Source organism: Nicotiana tomentosiformis, chromosome 8 (genome assembly GCF_000390325.3).
Source record: "Nicotiana tomentosiformis chromosome 8, ASM39032v3, whole genome shotgun sequence".
NCBI classification, from domain to species: domain Eukaryota; kingdom Viridiplantae; phylum Streptophyta; class Magnoliopsida; order Solanales; family Solanaceae; genus Nicotiana; species Nicotiana tomentosiformis.
Genome location: NC_090819.1, coordinates 63,235,382 through 63,250,531, shown reverse-complemented (window position 1 = coordinate 63,250,531; position 15,150 = coordinate 63,235,382). Strand labels below are relative to the sequence as shown.

Here is a 15,150-nt window from a genome sequence, read left to right as displayed (position 1 = left end):
CTGCAGCACCTTAAACAAAATACAGCGTGCTTGGATACACAATAATGACCAGCATAGTTTTCTCCTGATCAAACAGTCCGCAGTGGAGGAGACCCTTTTGCAATGAAATCAATTCCATGGTCCTCTACTGCTTGTTAACAATGACTGGTAAGATGCCAATATTTTCCCATCAAACAAGTCAACTTAAATCTACTAATTCAATGATCAGCTTGAGAGAGAGAGAGAGAGAGTTTAAACGATAAAACAACTTTTTCGACCTGATAATCAACAAGGTTTTTCCATCAACACTAGAAATATTTACAGATAACAGTGTTTGCCATCAATAACTGTACCAACATGTCAGCATGATAAGTATAGTCTGGAGATGAAACTTAGACACTAGCAAACCTCAGTATCAAACTTGAGAGATATGCCCATGCTGAAGAGCTCCTGGCACAATAACTTCGCACCATATGGCACATTAACCTTCACTATATCTTCAACTGATTCACAGAAGCGGCAATAGGGACCCCTTACCTTACCACCTTGAACAGACCTCTGGATTACATTTGCCATGTTCTTGCACTTCCCACAGATGTGCATTTGGGAGGAATCACTGAGTGTGAAAAGGCGTTCATGCAAGTTTGCTGCAGCACCATGAGCTATAAGACAGTCACGCTCCATTTCACCAAATTTAATTCCACCAAAGCGTTTTCTGTCTGCCACAGGTTGGCGAGTAAGGGGATGGACTGGTCCGGTATTACGGAACTTCACTTTGTCTTCAGCCATATGAATGAGGCGTTGGTAGAATGTTGGGCCCATGAAGATCAGGTTTTGAACCATTTCACCCGTCCGGCCATTGTAAACTCTCTCATTTCCCCATTTTGAGAAACCTCGCCTGCAGGTCATATACCATTTAATAGTCAATGACAAATCACCAGAATTCATGATTGAACAATCACTGCCTAACTGGTTGCATAATTATATGTAATTATGAAAAGTGATACTGCTTAGAGATATCATACCCATGAAGCTGCTCTATTATGGCATCAACTGATAAAGTGGAAAAGGGAGTGGCATATTTTTGACCACCACCTAGGGCAATGCCCTTCCCTAAAGCGGCTTCCAGCAGCTGACCAGGGGTTTGCCTTGAAGGAAATGCATGAGGATTGATTACAATGTCTGGAACAATCCCTTGAGCTGTAAAAGGGAAATTCTCCTGAGATTCCAGAAATCCAAGGACACCCTTTTGTCCATGCATGCTGGAGAACTTGTCTCCAAGACATGGAGAACGAACCTGCACAGAATATACAAGAATACTGCAATCAATGAAAGTGAATTAGGATTAGTTATATAGTGTCTTCCAGGTATTCTGAGTTTCATGTTTCTTTTCTCGAGGAAGGACAGGGTGGAAGAAAGGTAAAGATGGGTAGGAGGTGACAGACATTTTCTCACATGTATCTTCGAATCATAACACAAAGACCATAATGCTTACAGCTAACAGCTTTCTTTGCTAACTCTTAACAGTACAAAAACTTCTAAATAGATATATTAAATGATGTACTGCAGTATCCTGGATGATTGTAAACTTGAGAAAGTTCAATTTGTATCACAACTTAGTATCAGTTGTTGGTACTTGGGACCTTGTCCCATATGTCTAAGACAAGGGGTTTGGACAGCTTATGAGCTCCCTCCCACTCACCTCGTGGGGCATCTTTTCAGAACAAAAAATCCTACACCATGTTGGTAGCAGAGTAATACCCCATGAGGATTTGTTGAAGGATCCATTTGTCAATAGGCGGCACTAAAGGGCAGACCCCTTGCAGTTGGCAGCCACAAACCCCTTGTTTTTTTTTTTTTGGGGGGGGGGGGGGGGGGCCGCTCTATTGATACATTGGACATTTTCTACATTGGTTGAAAACAAGGAGCTTGGGTAGTTTATATAAGCTCCCTCGCCATTATCACCCAGTGATTTTCCTTTACTGGATAAAACCCCCGCCAGAGGATAATACTTCCCAAGGACCCTTTGATTTTTTCAGAATTTTTTACATGAGTCAGACCTTGAAACATCAGGCTGAAGATTTTCTACAATGGCTTCTAGTTTTGAAGCTTTAGCATAGTTTAGCAATACTACTTACGGACAAATCTGCTTTATTCAGTTAACTGGCTAGTCTTTCAATGAGTTCATTAATGAGAGTTCAAAGTACTTGAAGCTACATATGGTCTGCATAGCATTTGTTCTCCATTTTTCATGAAGACATCCCCCGCAAAATGCAACTACTTTAATAAACTTTCTAAATTGCCTGCAAACAGCTCTCCAAAGAATTAATATAGTTTTCTAGATAACGACTTGTTTCTCATAAACATGTATCATAAGAAAAGGTTCCCCATGGAATATACAGAGTCATATAAGTAGAAGCAGAGACATATACATATATATATATATATATATATATATATATATATATAGAGAGAGAGAGAGAGAGAGAGAGAGAGAGAGAGAGAAATTGCATCTTACTTGTCTCAGAGATACAACAGCAAAGTTCTTCCCTTCATCATTGGCAGAGAGCAGAACCTTTTGAACCATACCCCTTTCAGTATGCTTCAGCTTGACACTGTGATCAGCCCCTGATTCTGCGTGTTTCCCAATTATGATATCCCCGCTCTGGAGATTTGCCCCAATGAATGGAAAACCATCATCATCTAGGCTGTCCACTCGTCCAATTTTACTCTGGGTTTTCCCAAAGTTAACAGAATCCTCAATCTTTAGCTTCTTTCCAATAGCTTCCTTATTGTCGACCTCAGCCTTGTAGCTCCTAACATGCTCCGACCGAAACATTCCACGCTCCAGTGATGCACGATTCATAACCAATGAATCTTCTTGGTTATAGCCAAGGTGAACATTTACTGCAACAATAGCACATTGACCATTGTAGTATTCAGGCCGTGGAAGCATTCCTTTCTGGCAACGAGCATATTTGGGCTTCCCAAGGGAATCTGACAACATTGTCCGGAAAAGTGGCCTCTGAGGATAATACAATTGATGGGTATTTGTATCAACTCTAATGTTTGGATTCACTGTTGAAAACCCAATAGCCTGCTGAGAGTGCTTTTCAGACTGATAGAGGACTCTCCTAGCATGATCATGATTTGCAAAAGGGATAATACCACAGCTCAAGCCTAATAGGAATGACATGTCTAACTCACAATGGGTATACTTGGCGGGTGGGTTCTCCTTATCTGCTTTTAAGAGGTATTCAACTCCCCATGCAGTTCGACAGTCTTCTTCTTCTTCAGGTCCTATAAGCTCAATAATCCCATTGTCCAGAAGAGATTGAAAGCCATAGTCTCCCCCTTTCAAAGCTTTGATTTTCTTTAGATTTGAAACAACAAGAAGAGGGCGCAGAATCCTTCCCGCATCAGAAAATATGCGAACTTCACCCTGCTGCTCATCTCTCTTAACTTCAACCTAGAAGAAAAATTTAGATTGTTCAGTGTATGTATATCAAATTAACAAATCTTATAGGACAATATACAACATTTCTCGAGAAAATTTACTAGAGTAAATTTATAATATCCATATACAAAGAGAGACTTTACGCAGCACATCACATGCTAAGGAAAAAGGTACTGGGGTGAATTTCTTCAGTCAAGAAGGTACATCAACTTCCATGCTTTAAACTTGCATGGTATATCTATTAGTGCTAGAAGAAATCACGAAATCAATTGCCAAATTTGTGATAAGGTTATTTAATAGAGAACTACTGGATTTGATGTTATAGTCTGAATCCTTCAATCTTTAAGATATAAGTATTATTTGGTTAGTTTTGAATTTCTGCAAACTGCAAAGAGATATTTCCTATTATCGGAAGGAAATAAAAGAGGTATTTCGCAAAAGGGTAGAATATCACAGAAATAGAATGGACAGAGTCAAGGATTCCATCTATTCCAAATTCATTGTCACCTTGACCTTTTTGCGTTCCAATATCATATCTCTACTATAGTGTTATGGTTATCCTGAAAACAATTATTTCCATTTAAGGAAAGACGAGATAGGGTTGCTCCAGTGGTAGAACCCTCTACTTCCAACCAAGACGTTGGAAGTTCGGGTCACCACGGGAAAAAAGAGGCACAACCCACTGTCAACTTGAGAGTTATGGATTTAACAGCATACAAGTTAGTCTACATTCAATACCATATACCACAAAAGTCACATCTGTTTCAGGAACAAAGAGAAAAGATGAGTCTTTCACTTTTGGTTAATAGTTATATAATCGCCCTTTTAATGAATTAATGAACGTACTAGCAATATAACCAAACATTCTACAGTAAATTTTATGACTGCTGCACATAATTAAATGAAAATGATCATCAGTTAACCTGGTGTGACACTTTAATCCTGCAGTACTATATGTTATTTTACCCTTAAAAAAAATGTTATTTACATTCAATACAATATACCATAAACTTGAGGAACAAAGAAAAAAAGACAGATGTTTTACATTTTGGTTTACAGTTTGATAATCATCCTTATGATGGCTTGATGACATACTCATATATAAATAAGCGTTCCATTTTATCCACAGAAAAAAAAAAAAAAACAGGGACGTGCGTGAGCACGCAACACACAAAACAAAATATTCCTTAACTAAATCAAAATGATGATGGGTTAACCTGATGTGGGACCTTATTCCTGCGGCCCTAACATGATATTGTACATTCAATACAGTACACCATAAAAATTATATTCTACTTGAGGGAAAAGAGAAAAAGACGAGTCTCTATGTTTGATTGACAGTTTTATAACCATCCTTTTGGTGGATCAATGAACATACTTGCAATATATATATAAAAAATAAGCATACAACAATAAGGTTCTATTATTCTGCTGTACAAAATTAAATGAAAATGATTATGAGCCAACCTGATGTGGCACTTCATTCCTGCGGCGCTTACGTCTTAGCTTTGAAACAAAGAGTGCAGAATCTTCACATACTCCAACCCAATCCCCATTTAAAAGTACCTTTTGCTTTCCATGGAGTGAGATGGCACTATCATCTACTAACTTTTGCATCCCACACCGGTACAACGTCTCAAGAAGTGGCTTCAAAATCGTTGTGCTGACAAGACCCATACTTGCCAAGTTTTTCACCAGGCCACAATTTTCTCCATCTGGGGTGGAGAGAAAACATACCTTTCCCCAGTGTGAAGGATGTCTGAATAAGTTATTTTAACACTCATTAGATTATCATGCTTAAGTAAAACAGAACAAAAATAAAATACTGAATCACAATGAATACATGCTGATATCTAAAGCATTAGAAATTAAAACACCCATGTTCATGAATATAGATGTGTACACATATCAACTTGTTAAGCATCCAAAAACGACCAACTAACCAGCCAATCCAGAACACACATTAGATTATCATACTTAAGTTAAACAGAACACAAACAAACTACTCGATCATAATGCATACATGCTGATATCACAATGCATACATGCTGATATCTAAAGCATTAGAAATTAAAACGCCCATGTTCATGAATATAGATGTGTACACATATCAACTTGTTAAGCATTCAGAAACAACCAACTAACCAGCCAATCCAGAACACATTAGATTATCATACTTAAATTAAACAGCACACAAACAAACTACTCGATCACAATGCATACATGCTGATATCTTTTTTTGATGTGAGTAAATATCATTAAATGGCATCAAGTAGATGCAAAAGGGAGTATAAAAGAGATGATAATGTCAGCACCATGACAAAGGATCAGTTAAAGTTCAGGGAGACAACAAAATCCAAAAACTAACTGGACAAAGTACAGGTTTAACAAAATTCCAACTGTAAAGGTTAACTAAGCAAAAAGCCTTCAAAGAGTGAGTTGGAGTTGAGATTCCATCGAAACATCTGTGGTTCCTTTCGTCATGCTGATATCTAAACCATTAGAAATTAAACATGCCCATGTTCTTGAATATAGATGTTGACATATATCAACTTGTCGAGTATCCAGAATAGACCAGTTAACCAGCCAATGTAGACATATAAAGATGAATCAAACTCAGTAAGCATACTAACAAACATGCATACATTAGCTCGATATACCTAGATGTCATATTTATAAACTAGGACAGAAGGTAACTCAATGTCCCAAAATGCCCAGTACTAGTAAAAAGACAGTACAGCGAGCCTTGAATCTGAATCACATTTCAAAATAGAGAGGACTATAAGAAACACCTTATGTCACATATCATACCAGTCTAGCCCTAGCCCTATGTGTTCCGTAATCCACAAGTCTCTCATACATCCCAAGAAAGAGGATTCTGAGACATAAAATTGAATATTCGCTTAGACTTCTACATCAAAATTAGTTGTATGATATCCTTCTCTCATCTTTATAATCTTAGGATACAGTATCAGTGCAAAATTCAAAATAGAATCTGACAGCAATTAGAAATTGAATTGTTTTCCCATAATTTAGGGTTGATCTGATTCTACTTAGTAACATGAGCCTAGTCCTATGGCGAAGGAAAAAGTAGATTGGATCAAACTTTAGCTTTGTCGAACAGGAACAAGTAAGATCATGTAGGGAAGATTTATGTTCGTTCGCTCCTTCCTTGCTAGCGGAGCAAGACTGCAGCTTGGTGGCCCTTAACCCATGAAGGTGACTGTTACCAGAATTTAGCTGGCGCTTTCTTTTTGTGCTTTGATACCTGCTTGTATATGGTGGATAGTTTGGGAACGGAGAAGTATGAGATCTTTTGAAGATAAAACTAATCAGAAGATAAATCCTACTGTATAATTTTGCTTGCTTTATAGTGTAAATAGGAACCTGTAAATGAGACAAAATCAATCTTACACTTTATAGAATCCCTACAGGGATACAGAGGTTCTTTGCTTTTGCTTTCACCTTGTACAATGTAAGATCGCAGTGCATTCTTAGTGCTAGTTTGTTAATAATACAATACCTTTTCTCAAAGGGCAGAAATACCAACTGAAAAGTTTGCTAATCTTGAGACCTGTTGGTCAGGCGATCAATAACCAGGTGGGCTTCATGAATGATGTAACGTAACAGGATGCAATACCCGGACATGGCAATAGACGACTAGTTTGTTTGAAGGCATCCAGATAAGGTGATGCTCTTTACACTTCATATTTCAACCCAAAATTGAAAGCAACAGAATTTTGGAAGAAAATAGATAAATGAAAGATTCTTTTCTGATGCTAGATCCTTGAGCCTTCAGAACCAATTGCACAGACCTAAAGAGAAATTATGTTGTTTTCTTGGTGAATTTGGTCAGATCTCAATCCATCTCCAGTGGATGAGTCTGCTCAATAGACTTAAATATAGCTGATATGTCAAGGGTAAAGCTGATGGTAAAAGACAGAATCAAGATCCCTACCTCCATCATTTTCAATGATAACTTCTGTTACATGGCATGGATCACTGGAGAGAAGAACCGAATTACTGTCATTGGGAATGATCGGAGGAAATGAAATTCCCAGATGTGAGCTATCCAAGACTCGTACCAGTTTAGGGTATGCTGCATACTTCATCATGCCTTTGTTCCCCATTGCATCCTCAGTGTTCAAGAAACTAGAGATATAAATGAGGGACTTCCCAAGGAAAGGAGCAAATGGAGACAGAAAAAAACCACCTGGTCAACACTTCTAAAAAAACGCTTGATCAACCGGCAGAGGGTCACAACTACAACCATATGGGGATTCGGGATAAGAAGACTAGATGTTTTTAAGCTAGTTCTTTTTGGAAAAATTGCTACTAAATTTCACTTGTGTGCAAAATACACAGTGGAGAGGTGATTTAGATCTGAAGTATGGAAGTGGTCAATGGGTAGTTGTCAGATGAAATCACAACATTATATATCAGAATGCCATACTAGACAACCTTATGGAAAAGGATTATGAAAGGAAAAAAGAAATCTCCCAAGATTCATAACGTCCAAAGCCGGGAATGGAACAGGGGAAGATCTAAGAAGAAAGGACGCATTGTTGCGAGTTGGTGTGCATGTAAACTGTCAATGGCACATTGAAGCGGATCACCTCCTAGTACGTTAGCTCTGGTTTAAAATTAACGGCAACAATATCCATCTCCAACATGCAATGGGCGCTTCCTAGAAGAATAATTGAAACAATGGCACATTGGCGGGTAAACGAACTGGATACTAAAAGAAAAAAACATTTGGAGGATAACATGATTCCATATCTTTCGGCTATTATGAAAGAAAGGATCAAGACAACTTCTGAAGAGGAATTCATACAAGTTCCAAAACTCGCTTGTTTCATTTGCTTAGTGCACTGGGTTTCCCCTTTTTATCATATATAATTGGCTAGACTTTTTGGAGGAATGAGGCATACCTGAATTAGACTGCATTCATATATCTATCATTGTCTTGGTGCATATTTATTTTTAAAAATTGAAGTCTAAAATAGTACTTCTACCACAAATTATGACAGAATGGAACAAAGGACCAAGACGTAAGACAAATAAAGTCACCACCTTTGCTAATGAGAAGCACGAAAAAAAATATGGTCGATAAATTTACAAACACTTACGGGTATCTAGCATCGCCAACCTTCCCAGTGTATGTAACCTGCTGACGTGTTTTCCTCATATCAGCAGTCATTTGCAAAGGATTGGTTCGTCTAATAGTTGCTACTACACCAGAGACTCTCTCCATTCTCTTGTAAGGGTGACACCAGTGTCCAGTGGAAAAGGCCCTGGAGAGACCATTTGTAATAATAGATGCATCAAGATAGTGCTCAATTGGTTGCACTTGTCGATCTCCGTAAAGATCTCTTTGCATCGCCTTCAGCATACGCCTCTCAGCATGTTTAATGTGCGCCCTGAGCTCTCGTTCAAGGAGCTCACCAGCCAGCTCCAATCTCTTGTTCCGAAAATCATCTCTGTTGTCAACCTTTCTGCGACCAATAAAAGCGTGTAAGAGGGACTTTACCATATAGCCAAGGAAGCGAGCCTTCTGCTTGAGACCACTAAGATTAGGGAACAGGTATTGTTTTATGCACTCCTCAACAGACTCTTGAGGTGGAAATCTACAACCCTTTATAAGTCTATCGACATAAGCGAGAGCCTTTTTCCCCTTCCTGAAATCCTCACACTTCTTATCAGCATCGTGGATTGAAGCTACTAGTATATTGACAATATTAGTATCTTCAATATCCACATCAATTAAATCCACTACCTCCCTGTCAGAGGATACACCAAGAGCAAAAAACAAAATCCAAATTGGCATTTCCGCCACTGAGAAGTACACAGTAAGGGCCTTTTCTACTCCCTTAATGTGCTCGAGCTTCAAGGTCTCAGCCAGTTTAATATAGACTCTATTCCTTTTTGCAACTGGGCGATATGCAACCGTCCAAGTGGGACTGTTTGACACCCAGAGTCTTTTTAAACAGATCTGCTCCTGTGCGATGAAGGTCTGAAATGGAAATTACAAGAATTATCAATGTTAAGCAACTGTGATAGGAAATATAATTCAAAAAGGCCAAAAAAGTTAAACAATATTCTATATCAGTATAATAATAGCATGAGTGTAGAAGGCATGCCCAAAGTTACATATATTCCCTCAATCCCGAAAATAGTACGAGAGTAAAACACATTTAATTTTCGATGTGAATTAAGTATTCATTCTTTTTTCTTTTTCTGAAATAAATATTACATATTTAGAAACAAGATAGAAGAACTTAAATCATAAACTTTTAGCGCTAAAAGTATTTAGAAAATGTTTTGAAATTTGTAGTCAAGAAAAAAACTATTTGATTTCCCAAATAGTACTTTGTCATTCTTTCTTTCTTTTTTTTTTTTTTTTTGAGGAGTACTTTGCCATTCTTTTTGGGACAAAGGAGTACTATATAAGCAGAAAAGAAAAAAGATTGCATTACTCAGCTTGAAGCTTGAGAACAAAACTTCGGCATATAAGAATAGCTAAAGATTCTTCAAAAGCAATAAAAAAAAATTGATAAGGTAAAGTTCTATTGACAGAAGTACCAATTCTTCAAAGGCAATAATAGTAATTTGTATTACCATCACATCTTCTAAAATTTGAGCAAATATTTTGGTTAACAAGTGTTAATGAGTAGTAAAACAGCTGACATGGCTGTATTTTGAATTGTATCTTTTATTTTCCCTTTAGACTCGTTAGTGCTTGAACAGTATACTAACTACGACCAATTGTCCATCCTTGTTTGTTATGCCCTCTTTAGGTAGAAGAGATGGAGGCATCTAGTGTGAGTTGCTAGCAGGAAGATCTTACCTTTTCAGCCCCTTTGACTATGAAATATCCCCCATGATCAAATTCACAATCAGGCTTGTCAACACCATTCATCCAGCACAACTCTGAGTTCACCATCACAGGGATTCTCCCAATCAAGACATCCCTTTTGTCTTCCATCTCACACTCCTTGTCAACAAACTGGTCTACCCCAGTTTTGAACTTGTCGCTTCTAACTAGCTTTTTAGTATACACCTGAAATCATATACAAAGGCAGCCAGTGAAACTAAAAGAAAGAAAGAAGACTAGCATAGGGAAAATAAATGACATGTTGGATATTTCTCAATGCTAACTGGAAAAGCTGTAACTGCATGACATGAGAAGGGATTTTAGGTTAAAACATCGAAGTGTTAAGGATAAGGAATTCATGCAGCTCAGAGCTCATATTTCCTTTGTGATGACCATTTTATTACTTTTCATCGGATGGGCAATGCATTTAATAAAGAACTATTCAAGAGAGACCAACAAGATTGGCAACTTAATCTACAGGAAAACAACACAATGCAATCAATTTAGAACATAGTGGCCAATTCAAAATAGAGAATAATAAGAAAATGAATGAAAATAAATAAAAAGAGAGAAATTGATACTTTGTGATGACCATTTTATTACTTTTCATCGGATGGGCAATGCATTTAATAAAGAACTATTCAAGAGAGACCAACAAGATTGGCAACTTAATCTACAGGAAAACAACACAATGCAATCAATTTAGAACATAGTGGCCAATTCAAAATAGAGAATAATAAGAAAATGAATGAAAATAAATAAAAAGAGAGAAATTGATACACACAGAACAATAGACTACAGGCAAAGCAAAAACAAAACATTTGCTTACCTGAACATGAGTCTCAACCATAATCCTGGCAGAGTAGGTCATGTTCTGAAGGCGAGCATGCCGTGGCCACAAGTCCAGGTACTCTTTCCCACCGTCCACAGAAAATTTTTCCCCTGCCCAAAACCTTGGCCGCTCAAGGGATACTTTCCCAAACTTCACAGAAGCATGCTTCCAATCACCATCACCTCTCTTTGATGGATCATACCCTGGCTCAACATGGATCTCCCCAACCGAGTCAAACACTCTTTGGATTCCATAGTTGATGAAGTCATTATAGGAATTAATCTGATGACTAATCAAGCCATACTTCTCAAAAAAACCAGTTGATGCCTTTTTACAAAAGTTCTTCAAGAAACCTTCACCCAACTCTTTGATTGGACCCACATCAAGATTATCATCGTCATCGTCATCGTCATCCTCATCCTCATCCCAATCATCATCATCCACTTCAAAGAGATCATCAATATCAAAATCCATCATCGCTGATCCATTTGATATCTTCCCTTTACCACTACTACATCCCACTTCATCCATGATATCAGAAGTCGTCATCTGAATGAAGCGCCTGTATCGAGAAGCACCTATTGACATTAATTTAATTCCAACTCGTGGTGTGCACAAATATGATCTCTCCTTTCAAAAAGCATATTCAATCAGTAGTACAGTCCAGAGACAATTTTTCACAGCTAAAAGTCTTAAGATAGCCCAGTTGAAATTTGAAAAATTAGAAACTTTTCACTATTTTCCAAGCTCCTTCCAGGAAGGCCAAATGAGTATTTTCTCTAAAAGGAAAAAGAGGGAGGACTAAGGTCTGGTCTTTCATTTAGAAGACAATAAAACAAAATCCAGATGTAAGCAACAAAACAAAAGACTAAATAAATGTCTATTAGGTGAAAACTGGGATTGCTTGGTGAAATTTGCTCTTTAATGTAAACTGTGTTTGCAGGAGTATATGTAACATTGTGCATGCCTTCTAAAGAAATTATGAGAAATTCCAATATCGAAATGATTTATGATGAGAGCCAACAGAGAAAAACAGGAAAACAAGCTCGATTCGAATTTATTTACCCTCAGCATTCATCCATCAAGTCACAAAAACTGAAAACCTCGAAAACCAAAGACATTCACCAGCATTTCAGAAAACAGAAATTAAATGAAATGTATAAGCTACCCATATTACAACTTTTTTTTTAAGGAAACCCTTTAAGTGCTTTCAACTTTTCCTGAAATGTAAAAAACTACCTTTAAAATCTCTTCTTTTCCTTTTCTTTTTTCACCTCTAGAAAACCCATAAAATGCTTTCAACATTTTCAGAAAAGTAAAAGCAACCTTAAATTAAAATAAAATTCTTTTTTACCACAAGAAAACCCATAAAGTGATTTCAACTATTTGTAGGGATGTCAGCACACTGATATTCCTGTTTCAATAAACTCACCTCTAAAACCCTAAACCCAAAAGCATGAAATAGTAACAGAAACATAAGAACTCGACATGCAACAAGTATCGGATAAGTATTTAACTTTTTTTTTACTTTCTACTTTCAGAATTAGCTGAAATCAATTTCATATCCCTAAAACCCTTGTGCTCAAATTTACTATTTATAAACTTTAAAGCGCAAAAAAAAAAAATCCTGCATTATACCTATATTGATTTTAATAAAAGAAAGCTGTAAGAATGGGGAAAAAACAACAAAGATTACTTAAAAACAAATATCAAAATTGAAGCGAGTTTCAAAACATTATCGAGAAACCCCGCATTTTCTGAATATTTTAAAGATTTAGCAGAAAAATTAAGAAAAAGAAGCATTGTTGAACGAAGAAGAGAGAACGACTTACAAAGTAGCGTAGCTTCTTCTGTTTTGCTGAAATTTTTGAGAGCTTAACCCTTTTTTTTATTTTCAGCAGGTCAGAGAGCAAGAGCAGTGAGTATTGATTCTCGTCAAGGAAACAAATAAGTACTGACTCAATGAAACTTTGACATGTGTCCCTAAATAAATTAAAGTAGTGCTCCCTTGTGTCCGTCCTTTTTATCCGTTAACGTTAGAAGAATAATATTTCATCTAATATAATTTCACTTAAAAAATCAAAAGACATATTTAATTTTTTCAATTTTATCCTTACATTAAAGCTTAGAGTCAATAATGACTCATTTAAGGAACAGATAATATAATTTCATAAAATATCTCTTATGATAAATATTATTAACTGATTTTCTTAATATATATTAAAATTTTAAACAATAGATAAATATAATTAAAGGAATATGTTTAAAGAAAAATAACAATTTTGGTCCCTGAGTTATTACTCTATTTCAATTTTAATTTTAATTCTTGTACTATGCAATTGAGCATATTTTATCTTCAATTAAATCAAATTGGTTTAATCATTAACAGAAGCTAAACGAAGTTAGCTCGTACTAAGGGCAACATTGGGTTTCTTTTCGCACTACTTTATGATAAATAACAAGAAGATATTAATTTCAAGGGGTTTTTGTTTTAAGAATGAATAAGGTATTATTTTTTTTATTTTGAAATATTGGAACAATTAGATGAAATTTATTCATCTATATACAATATTATTAGGTATTTTTGAATAATTTTTTTATTTTTGAGAAACATATAATAGTTTGTCATAAATGAAGGTCAAGTTTGGCATTTTAGATATATATGAAATGATCCAACTAATTTTTTCGTCATTTAAGATCAAAATTCAAGAGAGTTAATTGTCATATTGAATAAAGGAGGTATTATTTTTTAAACCCGAAAAACTAAAGGGTTAAGTAAAATTTGCTTGTTTTTCTCGCAATATTTCATTGTCTATTATTTATGTTGGGAGACTCTCTCCCACGCACCCAAAAAAAAAAACACTACGCTGAACAACCCCTATGTGCATTCGTTTTATCACCTTACTAAAAAGTTGTTAGCTGGAATACGCCAGCTTGTATGTTGGAAATTGGAATATACTTTTTCACAGAATGACATCTTAAGTTTATTTATACAGGAATTAAATCAAGTCAAAATATATTTTTTTGATGTATGGTATATAAAGTGTTGTTTTCATTTTTACTAGTATTAAACTAAATCAAAATGCACTTGTTGCGCTTGTGAATAAAACTTCAAAGCTGTATATATTGGTCAAGAACTAATATTTGAAACAAAAAAATCGACCAAAAAAATGACAACTGAAACTAAGAAAAATTAAGTTTATATTCGTTTGATTTAGTTTGTAGATTTAAAAAGTCGACATAATTGATTGATTTTGAAAGAAAACAAAACAAAACGAATCGTGTATACTTGGGGGCGAATGTACAGTATACTTTATGGGGTCGTTTGGTATGCGGGATAAGGTGGGATAAGGTAAGGGATTAAATTTATACCATGTTCGGTTGATAGTATAAATTTATTTCAACCAAACCTGGTATAAATTTAATCACAGACTTAATACTGGATATATCACCTTATCCCATTAAATTTGGGATTATTTTATCTCACCTTTCAGGTGGGATAAATTAGTCCACGGATTATAATCCTGGGATTATTATCCCGGGATAACCTAGTCCGCTTACCAAACGACCCATATGAGTTTGGTTTAACTCAATAAGTTTTATATAGATTATGTATATGTGTGTCAAAATCTGCTAAATATACAAATATTAAATTTCTAATTTAATAACTCAAATAATCAACGATTCTAATATTATCGCGAATAATCCTTGGTTCTCATATTTGTATAGCCGTACTAGTGAATGAAACCTCTAGGCTAAGTAGACGTAGGAATAACATTAAAAAAAACTAACATATTAGCGAATGGGAATCGATGGAGAAGAAAACTAAGAGAGGACATAATCACATATATAATGTTCATTCACAATAAAAAATTAGGTTCAGTACAACCCCTCATGGTCATCCACCTTTAAATTTACTGTATCAAAATTTCATGACCAAACAAAAAACTCAAATATATTTATATATCACGGAAGATAAGTCGTTAAAAAATATTAAATCTGACCTCA

The 15,150-nt window shown here is 35.8% G+C and overlaps 1 protein-coding gene across 2 annotated transcripts; it reads right to left on the bottom strand.

The window, feature by feature from the left end:
• Positions 1-230: 230 nt before the first annotated feature.
• LOC104100209 (DNA-directed RNA polymerases IV and V subunit 2) lies at positions 231-13,101 on the bottom strand. 2 transcript variants are annotated; one of them, XM_009607391.4, is made up of 8 exons: positions 12,975-13,101; positions 11,140-11,704; positions 10,284-10,496; positions 8,566-9,449; positions 4,904-5,195; positions 2,498-3,448; positions 1,005-1,276; positions 231-877 (listed from the first exon to the last, which is right to left on the bottom strand). In XM_009607391.4, the coding sequence occupies exons 2-8, from the start codon at positions 11,689-11,691 to the stop codon at positions 379-381; spliced, it is 3,663 nt and encodes a 1,220-aa protein (XP_009605686.1). In that variant the 5' UTR covers positions 11,692-11,704; positions 12,975-13,101; the 3' UTR covers positions 231-378. The 2 variants fall into 2 exon arrangements, with proteins under 2 accessions (XP_009605686.1, XP_070038493.1); XM_070182392.1 differs by lacking the exon at positions 12,975-13,101 and having other exon boundaries at positions 11,140-11,720.
• Positions 13,102-15,150: the final 2,049 nt, after the last annotated feature.

Coding starts and splice junctions, on each gene's coding strand:
- LOC104100209 (XM_009607391.4), bottom strand. CDS start 11,691: ATGACGACTTCTGATATCATGGATGAAGTGGGATGTAGTAGTGGTAAA. Junction 3,449..4,903: donor GGAATGAAGTGCCACATCAG/GTTGGCTCATAA, acceptor TTTTTCTTCTAG/GTTGAAGTTAAGAGAGATGA. Junction 1,277..2,497: donor CTGTTGTATCTCTGAGACAA/GTAAGATGCAAT, acceptor TATTCTGTGCAG/GTTCGTTCTCCATGTCTTGG.